Source organism: Sturnus vulgaris, chromosome 5 (genome assembly GCF_052056855.1).
Source record: "Sturnus vulgaris isolate bStuVul1 chromosome 5, bStuVul1.hap1, whole genome shotgun sequence".
Classification (NCBI taxonomy): domain Eukaryota; kingdom Metazoa; phylum Chordata; class Aves; order Passeriformes; family Sturnidae; genus Sturnus; species Sturnus vulgaris.
Window position 1 is genome coordinate 66134246 of NC_142247.1, and position 26819 is coordinate 66161064.

A 26819-nucleotide genomic window follows, 5' to 3' on the forward strand; every position below is an offset into this window, starting at 1 on the left:
TGGGACATGAATGATTAAATTACCTAGATCCAATATACTCCAATTTAGACCAGAACAGCAACTACAGTTTGGAAGGCCAAATTCAAAGCTTCTAAACTAATTTTCCATCATGTTTTTGCAATATATGGCATGAAACCCTTCATGTAAGCCTACCACAGATGGATGGACACCACCTTGATGTGGTCCTTACCACTGCTCTATCTCAAACCTCCAAGAAAGTTTCTGTGCTACTGATTTTAGTTTTCATTTGGTCCTGCATTGAGCAAAGTGGCCCAATCTAAAACTCTGTATTCTGAAGACTCGTACATCTCTCTATCTCCACAGGAACAGAAGGTGTTAATGAGAGCACAGTTGTAGTTCCAGGAGCTCACAAAACTTACATAATTATTTTGGCGGCTTAGGGAACACACAAGGACATTTTGAGATACTGATAGATTAACATGGCTTGGCATGGAGAGTGCTTTGGCTACTGGTCTGTGTTTGTGCAAGTGGCTGAGCCTGCTCTGTGCAAGGGATGGGCTGGACAGAGCTGTGGCAAGGACAGTCACACTTATCAAGCTTCAGCTATTGCCTGTAATTAAAAACCAACTGGCCTGATATTTGTCTCATAAAGTAACGGCTACAGAAGTGCTGGCATTAATAGCTCACACAGTATTTACTGTTTCACATTTTGCAGGTTTAGAAAACAAAAGGCTTGGTTAGCTAAACAAAACCAGTGTAAGAAATAGGCCAATATATTCTGAATAACAACAGCATAAAACCAGTTTAGCTGAAACACAGAATAGTTTCACTTTGCTCATTGAGTGCTATTGAGTTTTTGGCATGGAAGAATAAAAAAAAAAGAGCAGATGGTGAAAGAAATAAATTAAGCTGCTGGTGATGGAATACAATATCACACTGAATTATAAAGCATGATGAACAGAAATCCCGTTAAATAGGCTCTTACACCCAGTATAAGAGGTTCATATTGTTGAAGTTCATATCTGATTATTTTGGTTTATACTCTATTTTTTTAGAGCTTTTATTTTCAATACAGATCCCGACACGAATTCAAAACAGAAATCCAAGGCAATGTAAAAGAGATGCAAAAAAAGTAAAAAGGCCCTTTTCATAGTCTTCACCCACAAGCCAGACATTCTAGTAATGTTCTAAAATGTACAGTATTGTAAAATCAATCAAAAACTTTACACTTTTCTTTTTTAAGAGTCCTTACTCCTTACGAAAGATTTGAAGGTCTGTGTGTGTGTATGGCTGAAGCCTTAACATCATTTTCCAATCCTTTCAGTTTTTTTAAAAAAAATTCTCTTTCATCTCAAGATCTTGCTTTGTTTATATCTTTAGATTTTGGAAACAATAAACTGTTAATGTTAAAAAGCAATGCAGTTCAAAAAAAAGCGTAAGATGTGTTCATGTGAATGCTGTGCTAGGTACCCCTATTTTCAGAAGAAAATTAGTGCCAAACTTTGTCCTGGTAAAGAGATATATAACTTTTCACGAATTCACAGTTTAACTCTTCAGTAATAGCATTTCCATTTTTTAATGTGATCTGATCAGCATTTAAGTGACAGGCACTTTGGCACTTTATCAATTGTGGTAGAGAAGTTAAATTTTCAGATATTGTAAATTCTTTGGCTTCACAATGTCCTCCTCTTTCTTTAACTTAGTGTTCCTCCACACCACAGCACTATGTGGAAAACAGAGTCCAATACCAGTGTAGCTGCCTCAAGAGAATTTTAGTCAAGTTAGTGAAGACAAATCCTCTGTAATGTCTATCGTTATCATTTATTATAAAAAAAATATCAATACTTTTCACCCTTTAGCCTCCAGACATGATTCAAAGATGATCTGGTAACCCTAGCTCCACTTAACACTTGAAACATGAAGTTAAATTTGGTTTTGAAGGTATAAATCATGGTTTGAGACTCGGCTCTTCTTCCTGAAAACTGGTCTGAAGCCTTGCACTCTACTTCTGAGAGCCTGCTGCTTTAACCTCCATGGAAAACTCATACTGTAAAGCCCACACACTCCTTTTGCACTTGTTTTTAATAGAAATATGGAGAATCCAGTGTCTGGTTTCACTTTAGTCTCGATTTTTACAATATAGAACCATATTCCTAAAGTTAACACTACCCATTTCTACTTCTTAAAAGTCATTTTATTTCAAGACCTATGTAGAAAAACTATATTCACGTGCTTAGGAATACTTTAGGCCTGTATATTTTATTACAGATCACTGGTGCCCTATTTTGCTTCTTGCTGCTTTTCCTTATCTCATGCCCCACAGGGATGGGGTAATCAGTGTCAGTCCATATGTATTGCCAGCCCTGACCATCACTCAACACCTACTTCATCAGACCACCAGTAGATGCAGGATAACTGGAACAATTTTCAAAACTCTGGGCTTAGTATGCCTGCTCACAGAAAGAATAGTAGAAAGAATTCCTTATTCTTGATCATTTTGTAGTCAAAAACATCCTGACAACTGCATGAGCCATCTTGGTAACCTCATGGTTGATCTTGGAGTGCATTTTGCAGCTGCACCAAATGCAGCTGGCATAATGTCACACATTTCCTGAGAGTTTTGTGATCACAGGGAATATTGTAACATGCCTATATACATTTCCTACCAAGCATGACAGACGAACATCTAGGGTAATTTTCTACTCCTCATGCAAGAAAATTTCATGTTCACTGCACACACAGGATCTTAACAGCGGCTTGAATGGATCCTGAATCCAACTGCTTTCCCAGACCACTGTTATATGCAGGTTTCTTCTGGCAGCCCTGTCTGGAATCCTTGTGACCTTCATACCCATCTTACTTGTCCAGCAAAAAAACGAATAGCCATAATCCATAACAGACATTCATGCTGGGAAACTCCTCTAACAAAAGTATCACGATTAAGGACAGGACATCTGGGTTATGCAGTGCAAACACTTCTATCTTCAGTACATGCCTGGTGCCACTGTCTCCTGATTGTCCACATAGGACCCTGACCCAAAACCACAATGGAAACAGAAACAGCCCCCCACATTCCAGGGGAAATTTGCCAAATTCATCTGGGGCAGAAGCAGCAGGAGAAAACAAACACCACTGGTGCAACATAATTACAGTTGAAGAGTAGGGGACCACAGTAATGAACAATTAAGAAACCTCTGTACAGAATAAAATTTGTAAAACCTTGAGTTCTTGAGTTAGAAAGCATCCGATATCTGAGTTCTCTGACAATTACATATCAAAATGTGTTAGACTCTGTAAGGATAACGTCTGTGCATCATCCTTAGAAAATGCTAGACAACATTAGCACCTTGCCAGATGTCTCTGATGAAGGCAGTGAGACAATATCACCTGAAATTCTCTCAGGTAAATAATTAAGATGACAAGACAGAAAATTCCTACTTGAGATGCAAATAGATCTCATGGCAAGAGAGATTAGCAGTCCTCTGATCCAGTGGAGTGAAAAATATCAGAAAACTGGTATGGCCCACTTCTTCAGGTCAGTGAAAACCACTATGGCAAGTAAAAGAAACTACTACAGAAGAAAAAAACGTTAGGTCACATGATTCAAAGTCTGAAAAGTTTGCCTTGGATTTCTGGCAAAAGGCTCAAGATTATTTTTTATTTTATTCTTTTTTTGTTTCTATCTCTCTCTAGTGTCTCTAGGAGACATTGTAATAAAATATACTTGCAATATTTTTATCTTACTTTATAATATATATATCAGAATATACACATGCATATATGCACTAGAAGGTACAGAGACTACTGGCACGTCTGATAAAAAGTGATCTATGAACTATGGACTTGATTTTAAAAATGTATAGTGTGGGGCAGAGATGAGAGGAACATGTAACTTTCAAAGGATGGATGAACAATATTATTTTGATATGGTTTGCCCTTCAAAAGACAGTACTTTCAAAGGTGTTAAACATCCAACACTTCTGCTGACAAGCTACCTTTGAAAAACTGAGGTTCTGAGATGCTTTAGAAATATCAAAGGGTATGGATAAAACTGAATATAATTTGAAATCAGTCAATCAAAGAATCTAAAAATTCATTATCACTTTGTCCTGACTTTGCTTAGAAGAATTGCAAAGAGACCTGCAGAGGTATGATGGCAGAGACAAAACCGAGCAGTAATTGGCAAGGAGTCAGGGATGTTCAGCTACAAAGGAACATGGTTACTTCACACCTTCTTCTACAACATGCACTGGATCATGATGGTAGGGAGGGTATGAAAAAAAAGGGGAAAAGAGCTGGTACAGACATATTCTGGAACAGAACTGTGCAGAATACAACTCCCATCCCTATCAGAAATGCCCTTGTAATCTCTTGCTAGGCTTGAAATGATTGAGTGAATGTTGTCTTGATGCCTTCTTTCGGTAAGGTCCCTGGTCATGTTTGATTTGGAACAGTTCAATATACTGAACCTCTTTTATGATTACAGAAGAGAATTTAAAGACACAATTTGCTAACAATAAATAAATACAGAAATTCTCAGAGTTTATTTTCCACCTTTATTTATCAACTGCTTTTTGTCTGCTTTCAATCTGTAGCATCTGCTAATGTGCCTTACGTTTTACTCATCATAATTAAAATAGATTGATAATTTTTTTTTTTTTTTTTTTTAGTTTTGGTTGGCTTCAGTTTGGCTCTTTTAGTTTTTGACTGTTCAAGACTGAATAACTCCAGACTGATGTGGTTGTGTCCTTTTCCCATGTCTCCCAAGGAGTCACAGTATGACCTTGGCATGGCCATTATTTCGACAGCTTCTCAGTTCCCAGCCTACCTTAGGGCTGACTTGTTAAATGGACTGTCAGGTTTTCCATTGTACAGTGGCATCCAGCCTTCATGGGGAGATTTAATTTCTCCTGACATTCAAGTAGCAGCACAGAAGTATGTAAGTGAGCGGAAAACTGACCAAAGCAAAATTAGTATGATCTCTAAAAGGTATAGCAGATACTCAGAGCATTGTCTTCCCTAACATCAATAAATTTTCTACTCATACTAATCTACTTCTGCTTATAATATTATCTGTTTTGTGCTAGAGAGGTATCCAAACTATTGCCTTAGCAACCAATAAACATTAATCCATGTGAGATTTTCCTCTTGAAATACTTTCTATATTCGAAACATTATGTAGGAGGTAAATTGCACTGGAACTGGAAAAGATGTGCTGATGATTTGATTCACATTTTTTCTGGATTTTGCTACAAAATACAGTCCTGGATATTTCTTGTGTGAGAACAAATTTGCCAGCAGTCCAATGGAAAAGGCTCTACTGGCCTTGCTTGGACTGAAGGTTGATCTGCCCCAGCAGACTTGCAGCATCCTGAGCAGTCTAATGAAAGACACAGTGACACAACACAGTTCACTCCAGCCCTGAGGTGGCTTGTGTAACACCAGGTCCTGCACTGCTTTATGTTACCATTCTTAATTTTCAGCTGTCACACACACGTAATAGCTCAGTTTCATGGGACCAAACCAAGGGCTGCATTTAGCTGGCAAGTGAATGTGCAAAAATTGGCACTTGCATCATTCTTGTATGTTAAAGCACTTTCCAGCTTGCATAGCTGTTGATGTATCACCTAAAAGATTTTGTCAGAAAGCCCAGGCAAGGAAATAGTGTCACACCTTGGGCTGTCCCTGCAGGTAAGGCAAGCTCAGAAAGAGCTGTAACTAAAGACTGTGGCCTGCTTTGCAAGGCACCAAAATCAGTAGGAAAATTCGTACTGAATTCAACAGGCTTCAGATTGCACCTCCAAAGAAGAACACCAAGGACTTGAATCCCATCCAGAACCTCAAATGGATCATGGCAGAGGCACAACCAGTTTACAGGACTGATCAAAGTCCACTGATGCTTTTTCAAAAGCTTGCAACAAGTCTTACAGAAGGGAGAGCAGTAATCCAGGCAGGAGGTGACAGAGGTTTGGGATGCCTGTGATGAGGCCACACCCTAATGCTCTTGCACAAAGCACACTTGAAAGTCAAGATGCATGGACAATATTTTATTCATAAGTGCAAACACTTTCTAGCATTTGTCAACGTGAAACAACACATTGCTTGGGTCCCTGAAGACATGATGTGAACCATAATGTGTGTTATTTCAAAATAGCACATAACTTGTCACTTATTATTACTGTAATAATCTGTATTTGAATGAATCAACAATGGCAATGCGTTCTTACAGCAAGGAAGGAGCAATTCTAGCACAGGAGAAATTCTGGTTTTGTATTCCTTATGGAAAATAAAGGAAACCTTTTGCAAATAAGGACCATTGTTCCAGACTTACCTCCTGAAGAAAGGTTAAGCCCCTCAGAATGAGTAGATGGTTTCCTTAACGTTCAAATTCAACATGGGATTACCTTTTCAGAACTGTTTTCTATGCCTAGTAACACTCACATATTCATCTATGCCAGAGCCTAGAGGACTACACAGCTTGTTTTAGAAAACAGTCATTCTTCTTGTGTGACACCTGGAAGTCCCCTGATAATCTATAGTGTTCCAGTCAATTGATATGACAAACTACACCTGAAACCACAGACTAAAATTAAAAAGAGAAAAAGAAAGAGAATGCACAAACAAAGCGTTTCAGCACCAATCAAAATGAGATGGGAACTGCTTCTCCTCACCAGAAATATAAGACAGACATATCTCTTCATATTGGAATGAATGTATGTGTGCAACAAACTTGAATAATTTTGCAGCCTTTATATCCAGAGAATTGCATAACACGAAAAAGGCATGTAAGGTGAAAAATTCTGAGGAGGAAAGTTGTCAGCTTTTGCATTTTATATGTTGTGGCATTATTACTTAAAGAATCTTTAAGACAGGAGGAAAAGTGACCTTTTTAACTAAAAACATATTTTTTCTCCCCCTAAAAGGAATAAGTTCCTAAAGACATTCACTTCTCAGTGTCAGAAACAATGCAGTCAGAAAGGTATCAGGCAATGAACATAATTGAAGTTGCTAAAGTAACTAAATTTCTTGGATTTGTGGAATTAATCTAATTATACTGTTAAGGAATTTTCAAAGATTTTTTTATTTATTTATTTATACCAGAAAGCAAGAGTAAGAATTTTCTTAGTGCTCAGATGTTTGTTTTGAGCCTTGAACTAAGTAATTCTGTTATTTATCAGTTGTACTACTTGTTCTGAAAAGTCCAGATAGAATTTCATTGCACAAATGCGTAGTCCTTGCCTTCAAAACACATACAATGTCACTGAAAATAAAACAATGTACAAAAAGCCTGTACAGATTAGAAACCGAGGCACAGGGATATTATCTGACAGTACTTAAAATGTTTGAGTAAGGTCCTGGAACTGAAGAATGTCTATTATGCACATATTTAGCTGCAAGACCAATCTTCCTGGCATTATTAACATCCTTGAGACAGGGAGGCGAACACATAGCTCAGCTTATCAATGTCTTCAGTTATTTATTCTTTAAAAGTAGAGCAAATGTCCTGTTAAGCAAACTATAACCAATAACAATATTTATTTTTAAAATAATGTATTAAATTATATCAAGGAATCAGACATAAATTTTTAATGCTGTTGTAGCTGCAGTAAATGTTGAGAACTATGTTTTGACATTAACACATAGCTGAATGTGTCAAGCTAGTTTGGAGCTTCACAACTCACACAGGAGCTTTATGAAGCACTGTTTCTCTGTGACAACATGGTTTCATAGCAGAAATAAGGAAAGCTGAGAAAAGTAAGGATTTTATTTTTGTCTCAAGAGAAATTACAATATTCCAACATCTGTTTTCAAATTAAGTGAAACAGTCAAAATGCTGAACTTCTCAGAGTGACAACTTAGGAAAAAATAATAACTCCAGGAATGTGTGACTTTTGCTTTTTTATCATTTTATCTATGTTTGTTCTGGTCAGGGTGTCCAACTTCCTTAGACTATAAGGAGGAAAAATACACTCCACAGTTCAGCCATGGCCAAGTCTTACCCCAGAATCAACAAGCCTGGAAATGCTGCTAGGTGTGTCCTGTCTCACATGGCACCTTCTGACACTGAACTGAGCCTTATACAAATGATAAACCTGCCTCATCCCTGATTTGGACCTCTTGCCCAGGATTTGAGACAAAGCTATATGGTTTTTGCTATCCTGCTATCATATAAGCCTTATGCTGATCTCTGAGCACTCTCAAAGATTTTAATGGGAATTAACTGTCCTGTTGAGAAAAGAATGGGCAAGAAAGCAGGAAAACTACACAAAGCTTTTACAAACCCTGCTGCTACCCTGAACACAGAGGCTCATTTCAGATGAATATAATATTATGTGCCTCAGATCAGTACCACAATCCAAAGTAATGTTTTCATTTGGATAGAACTGGTGGAAAATTTGGATTAAATGGAAACTTCCTTTTTCATTGACAATTCATTTTGATGAAAAACGCCTGCCTAATCCTTGTAATACACTACCAGACAGTCCCGTAAGGCAAATTCTCTGCCAGGTTGCTTCACTGCTTTGCCATTGCAGCTCCAACTTCTCTGCCAGCTCCGACCTGGGGAGCCAGGTGTGGTGGTGAACAGCGAGAACTGGTCAGTCACTTGTTTCACACACGCTGCACATCAATTCCTGCATGATAGTGCTTTTCCATTTACCACATATGCTGAACTGCATTTGACCTGGTGGTGAAAGGTTTCATTTACCATTACAGTCACTTCAGCTGTGCAGTCTCCAGTCTGTACGCTGATTTATGGATGGATGGATTTGCATATGGCAAACATCCACACAGCTTTGTAAGTTCGCATTTATGCCAATAAATGTAAGGTCAGGGCTATGATCCTAGTATGAGTAATGTTTTTATTAGAAATAGCTCTCCTTGGGGTTTTTGTTGTTGTTGTGTTTTGTTTTGTACTTTTTTTCAATGCACGTAAGGATAACATTCCATTACAATTCCAGTTTAAGACATACAGATGCTGCTGAAGAAAACAACTCGTTATTTCTTCTTATTATACTTTTTTCCCTTCTTTCCTTTTCTTTCTTGATTTTTCTTTTCTTTTTTCTTTCTTTGGTCTTGTAATTGGTTTTTAGCAGGTGTACATGAGAATCACCTTGTCTCTAGGTGCAGGACTGAGCACAAATCTTGAACTTAAAGCAAAACGTCCACGCTGACCCTGGAGACGGGAACATCAGAACAGGGATATCCAGCCAGACAAAAAGTCAGCCTCATGAGGAAACCACCATAACACTGAAGACTAGCCACAAATGATTAAGGAAAGAACATGAGGACAAGAGAAGGGTCCTGGCAGCCTTTATGGGGAGAAAATTGTGCTGGCTTTTCAGCTGAGGGGGTTTTTGTTTGATTTAGGTTTTTTGCTGCTGTTTTTAGGGTTTGGACTTTTTTGTTTGGTTGGTTTGATTTGAATTTTGGTGGTTTTCTTGGGGGGTTATTTAATAGCATTTGATCTCCTTAACTTCTGGCTTAATTAACTGCCTACTGCACAAGGCTCATGGCTGGGTGGCTACAGTATCAACACTGCTAACACCCCTTATAAACACTAAAATGCCCCGGTTTTCAGAAAATTTTATGGCAAGCAAGCTGTCAGTCTTGCTACAATGTATCTTCAACTAACATTAACACTGCCTTGATGAAACATCGTGAAAAATATTCATTCAGTCTTTGTTTCCTGGTATGAGCAAAGATCCACCTCCCACCCACATTCTGTAACAGATTTAGGAATGCAAGACCTTTCATGCTTAAATCATTCACTATGCAACGCAAACGTTTATACCTACTGAAACACAAAACACATCATTCATTATTTTGAAACTTAATTATGAACTAGACATTTACATTGAGGATGAGCTAAAAATAACTTGCAGCCAGGTGTGGTGTAATTTTGCACTGTCTGTGGATGTGGGCCAAGTATGGGTGTGTAAATTGCTTCATATTTGTATACATTATGTCGGTAAATGCATGCATGCACTTAAGGATATTTCCACAGTTCAAAATCTGGTAAGTTTCTTCCCTCTGCTTGGAATCACAGAGGGATAGGCTGAGCCTAGCCAGACCCAAAAAATCCCTTTGCCAGAGCAGTGAAGTGGGAGAGAGCTTCTGGTCTCAGTAGGACACAACAGGAGAAGGAAGGAGGTTCTCATGCTGCTTTTACACTCCACATACCCTGGTGATGTACTCCATCACCCACTGGGCTGACAGTTTTGTACAGGTGTCTGGCAGTCACATGTCCTTTAGTTATCACTTGAACAGGCTCAGGGGCTCCCTTACAGCACGTGGCCTTTTTTATATATGAATCTCTTGTACGTATGGAAATACATAAAGCAATTTCTGCCTTCCAACATCATCCATGGCCAGCATTAGAGAAGCATTAGGATGCCTCTGCTCCAAGACATCATCAACTTACTCATGAGCTACTCCGTGGGTTGTTCACTGATGGCTAACATAATTTAAGTAATAGCTCCCATTAATTAAATTGATGCCCCTTACAGCCTGCTGAAGAACTTCACAGCCAACTGCAGCATAACTAGAAGTTGTGTAAATGTGTTTCCTATTGGATTCTATGCCACAAATGGTTTCTGCTCCTATTTTTAATAGAAAACATTATTTTTGCCTCCTTCTTTAAATGTATACCTATCATAAAACATTAAAATTTTTATTGCCTCACCACCCTCTACTGCATTTCAGACTTTCTGCATTTCTTTAACATGTGACACAGACCACAATAAATTTTAGGGTAATAGAAGTGTCTGCACAAGTGGCTACATCTGAGTAGCTGCAATCTGAGATTCCTCTTGCTGTTTTGCAAAGAGCACTGAGAGCCCATTGACAAGATGTCTGGGGTGAGGGAGCACATGGCCCCGTGCTCGCTGTCCCACTTTGTCAGACTGATGTTTGAAAAGGAGCAGGGATTCCTTGCTCAGTTGCTAGCGTTAGCAGCTATTTGGAGTGGCAGGAAAGCAGCTCTGGAGTCTCCTGCTGTGGGGGGATCTCCTGGGCTCTCTCCAACGAGCTCATGTGAGAAGCAGTCAGAGCAACTTTCACTCGAAGTGCCTGGAGCCATAGCTACAATAAATAAGTAATACTCCAGTAAAGGATAAAAGTTTCCACAATGCCGTGCCCTTTTTTGATGGATGGGAAGGGTTATTGAAACAGAACTGCTGCATTGTGGAAACCATATTCCAGTACTGTGGTATTACTTTATCAAAAGTTACTGTGCTTGAATCAGCAGAACTGCCTAATGTGTGCTCCACGTACAGTCACACAGATGGGCTTCTGCACAGAGCGTTTAATGGAAAGACCTGTTAACAGGGAAAATGGGACAGGGCTTGGATAAGATATGACATTCCTTTCCTCAAAAACTCAGTTTAAAATTGCCTGGCCATTCAAAAACTCAGATCACATTTCATATTAATATTCAAATATCTACCAGACTAAGGGTCTTTGATAGCGACTTTAACTGATGTTTTGTCCCACTGGACATGAGGATACAATGAACCACAGCAAGGCAGGGAATGTTTCTCTTGTGGTAGAGCACAGCAGAAACATGGGATAAGACAGATCAAGAGGGATTACTGAATGAAAACTCTCATTTGAGTAGAACTACATTTTGAACAGTTTTTGCATCATTTTTTTCTATTAAATGGGTAGAGCTCAAAATTTTCAAGTGATCCCTACAATTGCTTGGTTTTGTTGGTTGATTATTTTCTAAGTGAAGAATAACTTGCATAGCGTCTCAAAAATGCACTTCACACCACAGGTGCCAGGTACATTGAAATCAAAAGGACTACTCATGTGAGTAGAAGTTCGTAAGATCAGTCCTTTTTTTGGTTGTTTTTATTCGCCTCTTAAATACCAAATCACTTTTCATTACAGGAACATTATGTGACACAGCAAATCCCAGAGCCTTTGAATAACTGGCCTTTGTAAATTTAGTGAACTGAATTGCATTTAACTTTGTAGTTTTTTGGAACAGTGTAACCAGATCAAATTAGTGCACAGAAGTTTTGTGAGAGTGTGCTGTAAATGATTACAGGGGTGACATGAATTATTTTCTGCAATACAGAATGAAATACATCACTGTATTTTGAGGTAAGTAGATGGAGACTACAAAACAGTACCAAGGAAATTATATTGGTAAACTATAGCAACAGTCCCAAGCTATCTCATTATTAAGGGGAAGGTACATAACCCATATCAATTTTGGAGGTGAACTTTACTTTGGAAATATTTTCTAGTCCTTGTGCCTCCCTAATCACAGGTTTTGGAGCTGTTTCAGGCATAAAGGGCTTAGTAAATCATTATCTCTCCAAATATACACACAAACATACACATGCCAATTCTATCTAAGCAGATATGAGGCACAATAAAATATGTAGAAAACTGTCTGACTCTGAGCCTATTAAGATTTTGTTTTACTCTGTGTTCCTCATTTTTCTTCTGTTTACTTTTACTTTTTTGCCTTTCTGGATAAATGAAGAATTGTGTATTTTGAAGGACGCATTTGATTTTAAGCTACAACATTCAGCTTTATCTAGCTGACCATGTATTAAAGTACAGCAGCAGAACAAAATAGTGAAATGCTGGGCAGTTTTTAAGGAAGATTAAAGTAATGATTTTTTTGGGTGCCTTCTGGGTCAGATACTGACATAATACAGAATAATACTCAAATCTTTTACAATTCTTTTACTCCTATCACACCTATCTGACAGATTTTCAGTGAAGGTCTGTGTCTGCTTACTGCTTAGATCTTGTGCTTTTTTTCCTCTTTTTTTCCCCCCTTCATTCAGGGAGAAGGAAGAGTGGCTTTTTTAGCTTATCTATTATGAAATATTAAAAGAAGCAGAAAATGTATAGTACTTGGAGACCTGATATTGCTTTTTAAGATTCATTTTTCCCCAAGTGGTCATTATTAGAGTAGTTCAATTTAAGGTGTGGGAGTTTCCATACTGGTGAATAGGTTAAAGTTTTATGGTGCTGCTTTTCACAGTACTTTGAAATGCAATGATCTTTGCCAGGAGCTAGCTAGAGAATTATTTACATATCCCCCTTCCTACCTCAGCTGACCATTCACATGCAAATTGGAACTTTGACAGCTCCTCCACACATTTATGAAACCCAATGATCTGTCCATTTTTCAACTCAGAATGAAAGATATGACAATGACTTAGAATAAAGGCCTGCCAGACTCTAGATTAGTTTCTTATTCTGCAATACTGAATATGAAAAAAAAAATCCAACTTTATTGGAATGGAAAATTTGGGGAGCACAGTGAATTCCTATTAGTCATAAAATAAGTACTGATTTCTTAGCCACCATCTAAGGGACAGTAAGTTTAAAACACATTTGAAAAGTGTAACTGACTTAAGCTATTGGTTTCTCCTCCTGTGGTCATCCAGCCTCCAAAAAATAACTCAGCCCCTCAAAGCCTGATTTTTAGATTAGGCTCAACTCATTGCACCGTGGGCACCACGACTTCAGAGGAGGAAAATGAAAAGCAAACATTGAAGCTGGCCCTGCCAGTTAAAGCCTGTGTTTGAAGAAACTTGACTTGTACTACTGAGCACAGTGGGTCCCAGAACAGTTCAGCTCTGCATTTCAGGAGGAGGTCCATGGTCTGGCCCTGCACATGCAAGCAATTGCCTCTTAAACCCTGTCGTCCAAGAGATCTGACTGGGCAGTTCAGCTCAGGACAGAACTGTGGTTTCATGGTGATTATCAAAAATCATCGCTGTTCTACCCTCTTGCCAATTGTTACTTTTAAAGGAAAACTTGTCTTAAGACTTAAAGTCTTTTCTGATGTGCTCTCAGTATCTTATAGCCAGAAACAAGTACACATTTCCTTGTCTAGAAAGCTGTATTTCACCTCTCTTCATACAATTTAAATACATTGATCACTTCCATATGTCTGGCGTAAGGTAAAATAGTTTCTATGCATAGTAATGGAGGTGAACCTACAGTGAAACATAATTCAGCATTTATCATATTCCTACATACTGGCAGAAAAAAATTTAAGAGAGTGGCAGTTATGAGAAACAAACTTAAGGGGCTGTTTATGGTCTCAGCTATGGAAATTGTATTAAAAATCTACAAGTTGCATTGCTCAGACATGTCCTCATTCCCTTTGGTAAAATGTCAATTAGCAGAATTAGGGGTCTAAACATGCAGCACTGCAGGCACAGCTGTGATGTTACAATTGGTTTATACCAGAATAGTTCATGACTGCTTAAAATTTCTAATACAGAATAATAAGACACAGGACATTTGTGTCTCTGAAAACACATGAAAAAGTCTTTTAACGCCAGTAAACAGGACCTTTTCCATTGCTCTCAGCTGGTCTGTTTGCCAGCCTCAAGAACTGAACTTCGCTCTTCTAGCACCTGCAAAACTGTAAGAAAACTATGCAACATGTGGTCAACTGAGACATCATGGTTTAACATGTTAAACTACCAACTTTTGTCTGAAGTTCAAAAGTACATCAAAATCACACAAAAGCTTATATTTTCCCTGCATTTCTTAATTAATGGCATGAAAATGGTTAGCTTATTATAGAAAAAGAATGCTATTCAAAACAACAATTACATCATGTAAGAGGCACGAGGAAGTATAAAAGCAAAGAAAAACATTCCTTGAGATAATTCACTGAAGATAATATTTAAATGCTGCATTTAAGGTATGTGGAATACATGAAACACCAATTTTATTTTCATAGGCCAGGCTGATAAAGGGAACAGGTGCTTTCTTACTTATTTTAGGAATGAGGATGTGAATCTTTCTGAGATGCAAAATTCTACTTATGAATTTATTATAGCAGTTTATCCTCATTATTAGGTCTGAACTATTGCTCTCAAGCAACAGCTTTCCAGTGAGTGAGTCACAAATGATAGGCAATTACAACTGACTCAACTGATTACTGAATACTTCCCCAAGTATCTAGGAAAAGTTGCCCTCATCCTGGAGAAGGTTGGGGAATATCTGGGGTATGGAAAGTCAGAAAAAAGGATGTGTTCCCAAAGAAAGGGAAGGATTTTGTCCAGACTCTCTTGGGAAGGAAACACATACACTTGAAGGAGCCAGGGAACGTCTAGACCAGTGGCTTGGTAAGGTATGTTCAGACTGGGTAGAAAGGGAAAAATTGCCCCCAGAGAGGTTTCAGTTTTGTCTGATAAGCACAAGGAAAAAAACCAAATAACACTTTTTATCCCCTCTGAGTTTTAAAATATGACTATCAGCCATGATAAAAAAAATCCTAGCTTGAACTCAAGAGAAATTGGCCAGAATCTCACGAGCACTCACACACCACTGGTAGACAATACTGCAAAGACTAAACACAAAGGCTCTTCTCCAGAGCCATCTGTAATCACCTTGACTGTGTGTTTAGTTTGAAATAGAGGTGGCTACTCCAAAAAACATTTTGAAGGGCTCCTGTCTAAAATTGTCTGGAATATCCAAATGGAATTAAATTATATATGCTTTCTGGATAATAGGGATGTGTTTCATGTCACAGGCACACACAGCTGTGACTATTACTATTATAATCACTTTAAAGTACCTGTAAGGCCTTTCTATGTTGATCAAAAATAAGTTCTGACTGAACTTTGAATACACACATTAATGGGATTATTCTGAGAATAGGATACAGCCCTGAATAAGCATGGCAAGTCTCTGACCTCCAGCAATTCCTCATGAAATCACTTAATACCACTTTACAGGTGAAGAAGCTGAGAGAGAAGAGCCAAGGAATTAATAGGATTTCACATTTACAGTACTTTCTTTGATTCTCTTTACAGTACAGAGTTCCTTTGTATCATCAGCAGCGGTGCTGGGTTTCTGTTGATGTCTAACATTTGTAGGTGATGTAGGTGAGATTAACAAAACTTTCCTGATTTACGACTATTGTCCAGTAAAGAACTGAGTCACAATGCAGGTTTAAAGAATGATGAAACACACAAAATTGTAAAAGGAAAAAAAAGGAAGTGGAATATCCAGTAGTTTCCCATTACAGCTGAGGAAAAAAAAATCTGAACATTTAGAAATTTATGTAATTTTCGACCTCAATACTACAGGCGGCAGAGAAAAGTGATATTTTCAACATATAATATTGTTGTTAATACTTTACTTCATAAAACTCCTTTAAAATGAGCTATGAAAAGTTTCCTTCAATTTTAACAAATTGCTGAAACTTCACTTCAGATGAAATCTTGCCAACTTGTTGCAGGTCAGTTTTCAGAGCTAGAGAACAAACAATTAGGGATACACATTTGGGACAAAAATATAGACTGAGGTTTACTGTACTGATAACCCAACAGCCAATAGTAGTTTACCAGCTGATAACCCAACCTTGGAATACTGCTTTGCTGATGTTTGTGACCTTGCAGAGAAGTGCCAACTAGAGCTCTCTGAAAATGTTGTAATATTCAGCTGTACACCTTCCTGTACAAGTGAATATATACTTGGTCTTGTTGGGTGGACTCTTGACACTTCTTGGAAGAGCAGCAATTCAGAATGAAGCAATTTCCTAACTATGCAATTTGCAGGTACCTCAGGAATACATTTATGTTATTGTCTACAAGGCCATCAGAGCAAGAAGTTTTGATAAAGTCATTCATCTGCTGTAGTAGGAGTGAATATGGGGAAAAATGTAATCTTGAAGGTAAAGTTGTTTTTCCCAGATCCCCAGACATCATTTCTGCTGTCCCTTCTATCACTTGACAGGAGCTGGATTTATCACATGGGCTTAGCAGGATGGGGATCTTGGAAAGGACCTGGTGTGGTAGAAAGGAGACAAAATTAGCCTACAACACTAACCATTCCTAATATGTTGTGCTTTGAGAAGAGAGCTTCCTTAGGAGTTAGAACCATTTCAGACTACACATTTATGCAAAAGTAATGAAGTTGCACTAGGAAATCCATTAAATGAGTCAAAGTAATATTAACACCCTGAAATCACCACTTCATCTTGAGGGACTTCATTCTGTGCCTTGGCCACACGTGGGATCTGTGTCTAGCAAAGGAGAGTTATTGCCATTCCAGCATCAGCTGGAGATGAAAGCTGTACCCTGCACTCTCTGCAGCTCTTTTGGATGCTGGTGAGCTGCATTTATCATGTGATTCCTCTAGAAAAGGCCACCAACCCATGCCCCTTGAAAGGCAGCTCTAAATCCTTTAAATTATCTCAGAGAGCTTTTTTGTGTCCTTTTCTCATACAAGGCTGGAATTTCAAAAGGAGCCAAGAGGGGCCGTCAGAACCAACACGAGCTTTGCTTCATTAGAGTGAGGAGCAAAGAAGAGCTTTCTTTTTCCTCCTTCCACAAGTTAGATGAAAGCAAATAACTACTTCATTCCTCAGATTGTTCCCTGCAAGATCCAACTTTGCATGAAAATATTTATAAGAGATGAGAATTTTATTTGACTGCTCGCTTCTAAAGTTTCTGCAACATCCAGCTGGAGAGATAAGCAGGCAGCCCAATAAATGTCAAACAACTTTAAAACATTAGAAGAATGGCAAAAACTTCTGACTTTACTGTGTTTGGCTATCAAACAGCAAAGGATGAAAACTGGATGTGACACAAAGTAGAGCTGTGCTCACACATTTCACGGATTGCTGTAGATATGTCTAGTTCAAGGGGGATCTGTAATCCCCAAAGGGAGAAAAGAATCCCCCAAACTGTAAAACTATTTGGAATTTTTAGAAATTAATAAATTCGGTTTCGTCCCACTCTGACTACTGAAATACTTCAGCTGAAAAAAGTGTAGACTCGGAGTCAAGACACTTGTCCTTAGAACTGCACATATACACACGGATTTTTATTTGCAAACTATACTCTATGAAATCGACTCTTGAATATGTTTTTCTCTTTCAAGTGCAGGAACGTTCAGAAGGTAATGGAGCTTATTGGAGGCTAGGGGACAGCTTATTGAAAGCTCTAAATGATTAAGTCATTAAATTAGTAAAGCTCTGTAGCCCCACACAGTCACTTCCAGTATGTGTCACGGGATTTGGGATGAGCTTATTAAGGAGGAGAGATATGGGAAACGTGAGAAGTAAATTAGGTAATTGTTTTAAGAATATGAAAAATGTAGTGGTACTGTTTATTTCTTTCTATACTACAAGTTTGGTGCAAATTTGGACAGAGTCACAGGTGACCTCAAGATGACAGATACTGGGGTCATATGTATATATGTATAATCAGCTCAATTTTTACACTGCTTTAAATACTCGTTTAGTCAAAAGCAGTTTCTTAAATTAGGAAGATTTGGATCAGAATACAGGCTCAGTTCTGCCATAGCAGTTAATTAGCACCTTCTTTTGATACATTCTCAGAGAGAAAGAAACTAAATAAATGAACAAGAAGCTTAATTCCTGTTACAGTCAATGAGAAGTGATGAGCACCCTTAAAGTCTCATTCACTCTGCCTAACCCAAGATTAGCTCTCTGGGGGTACCTCTCCTTCCCCTGACAGTGAAAAGAGCCTAAAGTGGCTGACTGTGTCAGTCACAAAGAAAGAGAAAGACACCACAGAGAACCTCCTGTGGTGCAAGAGAAAGGTTACAAGACTTAAGATTTCTGAAGCTCTCAACAGCTGTGGCCATCCTTTTCTCTCTTGTATATTCAGACACTATGCCACTTAGAAAAAATAGGAAAAGTCAAGTAAAAGTACTATCCCCACAGTTATTCTCGCTATCCACAGCTGTTACTGGAAGAGAGCAGCTAACCTATATGAAGGCTGCATGTGGGAGGACTGTGAACTTGCAGACATTTCAGAAGGGAGCTTTAATCCTGCAAGGGAAGGAATTTGCTGAATCGCCCACCAGCACAACAGCAGTAACAATTTTTACATGTAACCTTAGTTAAACAAGAGCACCATAACAGGTTACAGTACCTCCTTTTAAAAGTTTGACATAGAGCTCCCAGGGTCCACACCACACATTTGCTTAAAAATAAGTGTGTGGGAGCCTGAAAACAATTTTACCCTTTTTAGCTTTCAAACAACTGGAAAATGTCACAACCATTGACACCACTTAGAAGGATTTGTTTTCTTCTCAGTCACTTAGGCACTGCCTCAGGTGAAGATGTGATTTTGCTTCAGATTGAACTGAGGTCAACTCAGGCTCCAGCTGATGAAGAAAATGTTGAAAATACTGGAACAACTTTCTGTTGCAGGCGCTTCCATTGTAGTGTTCCAGGTATGCCCATAAGGGAAAAGTCTGTGAACCAGAGGAAGTAAATAAAGAAGATTCTCTAGCAGCAGCTGTGGGGGCATTAGCCATATGCAGAATCAGTGATTAAGCAAACTAAAACCGTATTAAAAGGATCACAGTATAGCAATGCATTAAATTAAAACTGAAAAACACTTCCAAGAAAAAAGAATGAGTTAAAAATACAAATAATTTCATGGTTTCTTTTCAGGTGGGAACTCCATGGAAATGCTTTCTGTACATATAGAGTCACTCACATGCACGAGGGATTATAAAAAATAACCCTTTTAAATTGTAACGACCTGCTGTGACTGGGTTTCTTATTTTAAATACTGTTTTGCTAAATGTTACGGAATAAGCATACACCTGAACAAACTCCAAGCAAATAGATAGGTACCTCAGTCCTGATCAAAAGCTTCAAGCACAGAAGTAAATTTTAAGGCAGATTTCACATATCAGAAGATTCACTGAGCTCAGTGTAACTATGGATATATAAATTCCTCACTAGGTTAGAGTTTTAAAGATACTGTTACAAATAATACAAGTATGTGCTGCACACCTTGTCTGCAGCAAGAGTAGAGTTTCCATGGCTGTCAATACAGCACCTTCTATGAATAATTCAGTCATTTGCAAACCGTACAGTAAAAATAATTATAGAGAACTCCAGCTTCACAGAAAAGGGAGGCTCTGTAATTCAGAAACCACTTTTTCCACTGGAATTAAAAGGGAAAGTTGAAAATGCAAAATGAGAATGTTGGGCTAGGTTTTCACCCTCCTTGTTCCAATTACACTGCCTGTCTCAGGCCCTAATTAGCTAGCTGAAAATTTCCCTATATAGGCAAGATCTGAGCTTAGGCATTTCCTTCATCAGCTTCTCCCTCCTGTCAGCCCGTGAGCTGTCAGAGCCAGGCAGGGTAGTCCCAGCATCTCCCTGAGAGCTCCCAGTTCTTGGGAAGACTCCAATCAACCAGTGATAGAAAGACCAACACACAGATCTTCCCTGAAAGACTCGCTATTTTGGGGCAAAGAAAAAAGATAAAAAAGGGATGTGGACGTATCTGGTACCTTCATTGTCCTGCAGCCTCCTGCACTGACTGAACTGTGAGGTCTGAGAGCACTGGAGCGGGCAGGAATTTTGTCACAAATGGTGGAAAGCAGAGATGGAAATGTCCCTTGTTTACTTTCCTTCACACTCTTCTTCCTAAGTCAGGGCTGTTCTCTCCTTTTCAGGCATGTCAGAGAGGCTTTGCCCTCAGACAGTACTCTTACAAGATAATTTAAGCAAAGGTTTTAAAGCAGATACCTTGAAATCTGAGACAAACTCCAATACTGGTCCCAGCTCAAGAGAAACAGGCTCCCTTGCCAATATTTCTCTCCCCATTTCCTTCTCCCACTTTGTCCTGCTTTCCCAATATTTGCAGAGGTATTGAATTGTGAGTTATAAAGTTTGAAGGAAAGGGAAAACCACAATCAAACCCACCAGCAGGTCATCAACTACAACCAGACTGGGTGAACAAACTACAAGCCAGGTATCATATTTACATTAGTGTGCATGCAGGTAATTCAGTGTGGTGCCATTCCTCCCTCATCATCCCACGTGGGACAGATTGAAGCAGACAGAAGTTTTGCCATTGCTTTCACTAGGGCCAGGATTTCATCTGGATAAAAATCCATGCTATAAAATTGTAAATCAACTGCACATCAAGGATGGAGTAGTTGTCACTATCACTGCAACTTTAAACAAGACACTTACTTTTAATATGGCTTGAATTGAAGCCAGGGAGTAATAGAGCTAAATCTGTGTGCAATGCTTTTCCACTTACTTTTTCTCAAGTAATATGTATCCAATTGAGCAACAATAACAAAGGAGAACCACACATGTACTCTTGCAAAACATACTTATAGCATTTAGTAATTTTCAATAGACAAATAAGACGTGACAGATGGATTTGAGAAAGTTGGGTTGACAAGATTTACTCATGTGGAGGCAAAAATCAGGGTTGCTTTATTGAAAAAATCTGCAAATCAAGGAATTGTTAATAGAAACTCTCATTGGGCTTATTTGTTTATATTTAAGGGATACTTTAGCTGGTTCCATCTCTGTTTGTGCTGTTACCTTCCCATACAGAGGACAGCAAAAGAAAATACAAAACAATAAACGATACAAGAAATCCATCTGGAGTTAAGGCTATATTTATTGTTTTAAACTTTGCACACTCAATTTGATCACCATCTTTCTGAGAACTCTGTGCTCAATAGGAGTTTCCTGAACAGAATCTGTGACCTGGTGACACAATATAGAGACTTACAAGCAACATCAGAACTGAAGTCAATGAGATTAGAAAAAAACATAACAAAAAAACAAAAAAGAAAAAAAGGCAAGAACAAAGGCTCCTACACTCTTTAAGAGAAGAATCTTTTACTTTTGATATATCAACAATGACATTTCTTGTTACTCTAGAATAAGGAATCAAAGTCTTTGAAGGACACAAAAAGAGGAGCTCAGTGGTTAAAGGGCTCAACTGAGCTTTCAGTTTTATGGCTGGTTTTACCACATTTGGGCTATGATCCAGCACTTACTGACTTCAATGAACTTTGGATCAGGCTTTTAATCACATTAATTCATTTTGACTGAAATAAGGAGATGAGTATCACCTGAGCAAAACCTTTCCAATCCATGTACAGAGATGAAAATGCTTGGAAACTTCATACAGCACAGAGCAAAACCCAGAAGCTACTGAACAGGAGTTTCACCACAGATTTCAGATGGACAAGGATTTCCCTACTGCTCTCCTCAAATTTCCTTTCTTTAATATACCAGCAGAATCAAGGTGATGTAAACCAAATAACCAGAACTCTGTTTCACAATAAACAGAAAGAATCTTTTCAGATCACAGATGTAGCCTTAACACATGCATTTATACCCTTTCTCTGCCATTTCCTATCCATACCATGCCCCATAGGATGCTTCTAATCTTCTGCAAGATTGAATGGCAAGAAGTTAAGAGGAAGTAAGAACAGGAGTTCACCAAAACTTCTGTCCAGAAAAATGGGGAAATGGCAGAGCTAATACTAGGCCTTTGAAAGCAAGTGACCATAGGAAATCAAGGTTGGCAGGGATTTAACCCTTCATGACTCATTTTACTAACTTTTAAAGCAAATGCCTGAGCTTTTTAACCATGTTTGACATCTAATTAGTTGAGACAAACAAGAAGTTAAAATACATCCCTGATTTTCTTTTGAAATAAGCACCGACAATTAGCTCCAAGGTATTTGTTAGGACAAACAACAAGCACGAGTCTTAAAAGAAAGCACAATGATGGTCACAGAAAAGTGAAGTCACCTGGGTCATTCTTTTCACCCTGCATGCTTGGGGTTTTTTTTTCAATATTGTAAGTTGATTTTACTCAACCACATCTCTTCATGGAGATGAGGAATGGGTAAGTAACTGAGTAGCTTCTTTTTCTACTTGCAAACAGTTTAAATAGAGATGAATCACTTGGTATCACGTAGTCACATGGCGGTGAAGTACATCCAAAGAGATAAGTATTAGCATGTGAGGTATTCTGTCAGTGCCTAAAAGATGCATTTTCAATACCCACAGCGTTTAAGGATGTTCCTACGCAAGGTGTTAACACTGATCTGTGCACTGAGTGCTGTGCTGGAAGCAAAATTTGTCTGGAAAAGCACCAGCTGACAAGACTTAGTCTTCCCTGACTAATAATGATATCCCCATACCTGGGGATCAGTGCAGCAGCACTCTGCTGCTGACCTGGCCAAGCATTTACACCAGTACTTAACATTCAGCATGTGAGCAGTCCGACCTGACTTTTAGAGTTACACATGCTTGAAGTCAAATATGTGACTCAAAGGCTACAGTGTGAATTCCTGCAAGTCTTCAGACTTCAACTTGCTTTGGATTAAGTACGCATTTACTATCTTCACTAGATAGGAAACAGGGTTGCTCACCATTTGAACTCATTTTTATTGCACAGTGATCCACCAAGCCTAAAACAGTTTTGATGTTCAGCTCAGTTTCCTGTAGAACTGACCATGTAGCAAAATTTGATATCTGATATTTTAAAATATGAAAATCAGACTCTTTATCCCAGCAAGAGCAGAACTGGAAAACAATCAATCGGCAGAGTAGCAAAATATTTTTTAAAGGGTCCATAGATACAGCACCAGTGGGATGGAAAAAAAAAAAAGAGAGAGACAAAAGAAACAAGAAAAAAAGAAAACCACCATCAGTCACATTTGGTAACTCTTTGAAATTAGTTTCTGTGCATTTAGCCAATTTGAGCAGGGGTAGCAGACTTGAGCCACAGATAAACTTTAAAAGGGTGAAAAAAATAAACAATAATTAGCCATTAAACCCCTTTACAGGATATTTTTATAGCATTTATGCTTCTATATACTAATCTGAGTTTCAGTATGATTGTAGAAGTTTGGAAGCAATTAAGTTTTTTAATGAGTTTTTTGACATGACATGTAGTTCCTGTAGAAGATTTCTTTAGACTCTATTACTCAAAATAATCTTTTTGGTGTTAAATACAATTTTTTTTCTCATTAACAGACTCTGAAGCCCTTAAACTGTTCTTTTCATTCATATATTTTCAAGTTTAAATACACACAAATATGCGCATATGTGTTCTTTAAGAAAACCCAGCACATGCATTTATTTCACACAGAGCATCCAAGTTTTGCAGGTGCTTAATTCTTTATTTCATCTGGAGTGTGAAAATGACGCCTGCCCTGTATCAGAGAGGACTTTCCCCCCCTCTCATTTGCAGCATGAGAAAGATGAAGAAAAAAGGAAAACGTATTTCTACTGGCAAGAGGTGTATTGACACTACGCTGTAAACTGAGATTGACATCTATGACCAGGCATGCACACACATGTTCTCTTTTTCCCTCTGTAGAAGCATTGTGTTATTTTTCCTCTCTCCTTTCAGAACCGTAGCTGCAGCTCCTTCTCTCAGCCATCAATAATCTGAGAATTATGAGGAGGCAGCTCTTCAGAGACATGTGTATGTACCTAGGTGTATAGCTCTCCGTTGTAAAAAAAAAAATACTCTACAGCTCTTACATTTTAAACTTCTTTCCCAGTTGTACATTCTACAGATTTGATGAATTCTTCTGAAAATGTACTTAGAGTGGAACTATGCTGATAAAGAGAAGAGCCTGTCTACTTCAGTGTTCTCCTTTAATACTGGCACTATTATACAAAAGTTAATTACTGACAACTGCAGTGTGAGTGGCATTACACAATTTCAAACATACACGTAATCTCACAGCTCTCTTTCTTCAGTTACACCTTCCCTGTGATCTCTAATGACACACATCAGAGTACACCGAAAACAACCCTGGTTCAAATAAATCGCGCTGCATTAAACATCCATAGGCAGCATATTCTGGTGCCTAGCAGTCCTCTCCTCCTTTTCTGGACTGATCTGCTCCTTTCAGTTTATAGTTTCTTGGCAAACCCACCATCGACTGCTTATGTTAGGCATCTGATTGTCAGATTCGTACGAACTGAATATTCATGATTTGAAAATTAACCATTTCATGCCTAAAATATAAAATAAATAAAAAATATATATAAATCCTTATGCATTCCATAATGTTTAAAGCAGATCTGGAATTGTGGCTGCACTGCATGCCCAGCACAGGGGAGGTGAGCTGGGTGGCCAAACGCGACTCATCGTTTTGAAGAGTAAAGTCCGGTGAAATAGCACAAGACTGGGAAATGCTCTAACAGGGATCAGCACGATCCGGAGTCCTCGTCTGCAATCGCAACTAACTCTTCTTTGTCTGGGCTTAAACTGCCTGGTACCGACCGCAGCACGGAGGGGTTTTTTTAAGTAAATGCTTTCAGAAATTTCTCCTAATGTCAATTTCCCCTTCGGAAGATAAGGAAAAGCAGTGAGGAAGGTGAGCAGGGAGGGAGCGACGGGGCAAGGAGAAAAGAGGTTCGGAGGAAAACCGAGAATAAGAGAGAACAACAGACTTACCTTTATACGACAATTTGAGCCTTGGCACATTATTCTTCACATGCTGGCAGTTGACTCTTCCTGCTAGTAATACTCCCAAGGAAAGCAAGGCAATCCCCCTGAGCCAGCCCATGCTGCAGCAGCCACTGTAGGGTCCCCGCCAGCCGCAGCCGTGGCGCTCCCCGTCCTGCCGGGCGCCGCCGGGGAACTTCAGACAACCTGGGGAGCGGAGGTAACAGGTGATGGGGGTGGGCTCCGCTCCGCTCCGCGCCCGCTGCCGCCCCGGCCCCCCGCTCGCCGCCGCCGCCGCCGGGGCAACTTGAAGCCCCTCTCACGCACACGCCGCGGGCCGGAAAGGGAGGCAGCCCCCGGGCGGGAGCGGCGTGCGGCGGGGGGGCGGCATGGTGCGGGCGGCGGCGGCGGCGGCGCGGGCCGGGGGCAGGGGCCGGGCCGGGCCGGGGTGGGGCGGGCCGGGGCGGGCCGGGCCGGGGCGGGTCCCGCTCCGCTCCCCGTGCGGCGGGCGGGTCCCGGCGGCGGGGGCGGCCCCGGCTCCCCGCGCTGCTCCGCCGGGCGCGGGGCACAGCGGCGCTGCCCGCCCGCGCTCCCGGAGCGCCTGACAATGGGAGCGGCCGCAGGAGCGACCCCCCCCCCCCCCCCCCCCCCAGCAAACCCACCCTCCTCCTTCCCCGGCTGTCACAGCACATGCAAGGAGCTAAAAAAAAAAAAAAAAAAAAAAAAAAAAGAAAAGAAGAAACACATCGCGGCAGAGATGAGAGAACAGAAACCTCCGCTCCGCCGCGCGCTTGGGGAAGGCACGGAGCGAGACATTTCACCAGCTGTTTCATGTCATTGTCCAGGTTGTTGGGCTTGGTTTGGGTTTCTTGGGGGTTGGTTGGTTGGTTGGTTGGTCGGGTTTTTTTTTTTTGGGGGGGGGGGGGGTTTAAACCATTTAACAGTTCTAATCGAAAGATGCACGTCCCACTTTGAAAACAACAACAGCACAACACAGCCCACGACGTTGCCACCCACTTAAATAAGAGCTTCTGCCCGTAGCGTGATCCTCTTCGGTTTGTTCCCAGTTAAAAACAAGTAACAAAGTCTCCGATCAGCTTAACTTTGCCACTGAAGCTTTTAAAGCCTTCTTAGGGAAGGTTACTCTAACCCTCCTTCCTTCTCCACCTCCAGCACTACTCTAATTCAGGAAAAGAAATTCCTAGTAAAGCCCACTTCAACAATCAGTTCAAGACATGGACAGGTCTATAGGGGCTCGTAAATTACACAGGAGTATTCTCTGAAGTGTTCTTATAAGTTGAAAATGTTCCAAACCTTCCAATTTCTAGGACTGGGTGATTATTGTAATATATGTTTGTGCAATGAAACTAAATAAAGATGTTGTTGTTGTTGTTATTTGTTTGTTTGTTTGTTTGTTTAGACAAAAGGACACACAAAATCCCCAGAGGTCTTTAAAGAAGTGTAAATACAAACATATAAGCAAACTCAAGCTCTCCCCTCCAACATAGCTGAACAAACCCCTTCTAGTGAGTGATAGTTTATTAAAATCTCCATGCTGTGCTGCATATCAATGTAATGTGTATTTTGGAATGTGCTGTCTTACACAGATATGTAGCCCGTGTTACATTCCTAATGCAG

At 39.6% G+C, this 26819-nt stretch overlaps 1 protein-coding gene across 1 annotated transcript in view; it reads right to left on the reverse strand.

Moving 5' to 3' along the window:
* Positions 1-25365, reverse strand: part of SEMA3A (semaphorin 3A) — a 164970-nt gene extending 139605 nt beyond the window's left edge. The window contains exon 1 of the mRNA XM_014884314.2: positions 25191-25365. Coding sequence (XP_014739800.1) covers positions 25191-25302 — 112 coding nt within the window. The 5' untranslated portion in view covers positions 25303-25365. The remainder of the gene's footprint in view (positions 1-25190) is intronic.
* Positions 25366-26819: the final 1454 nt, after the last annotated feature.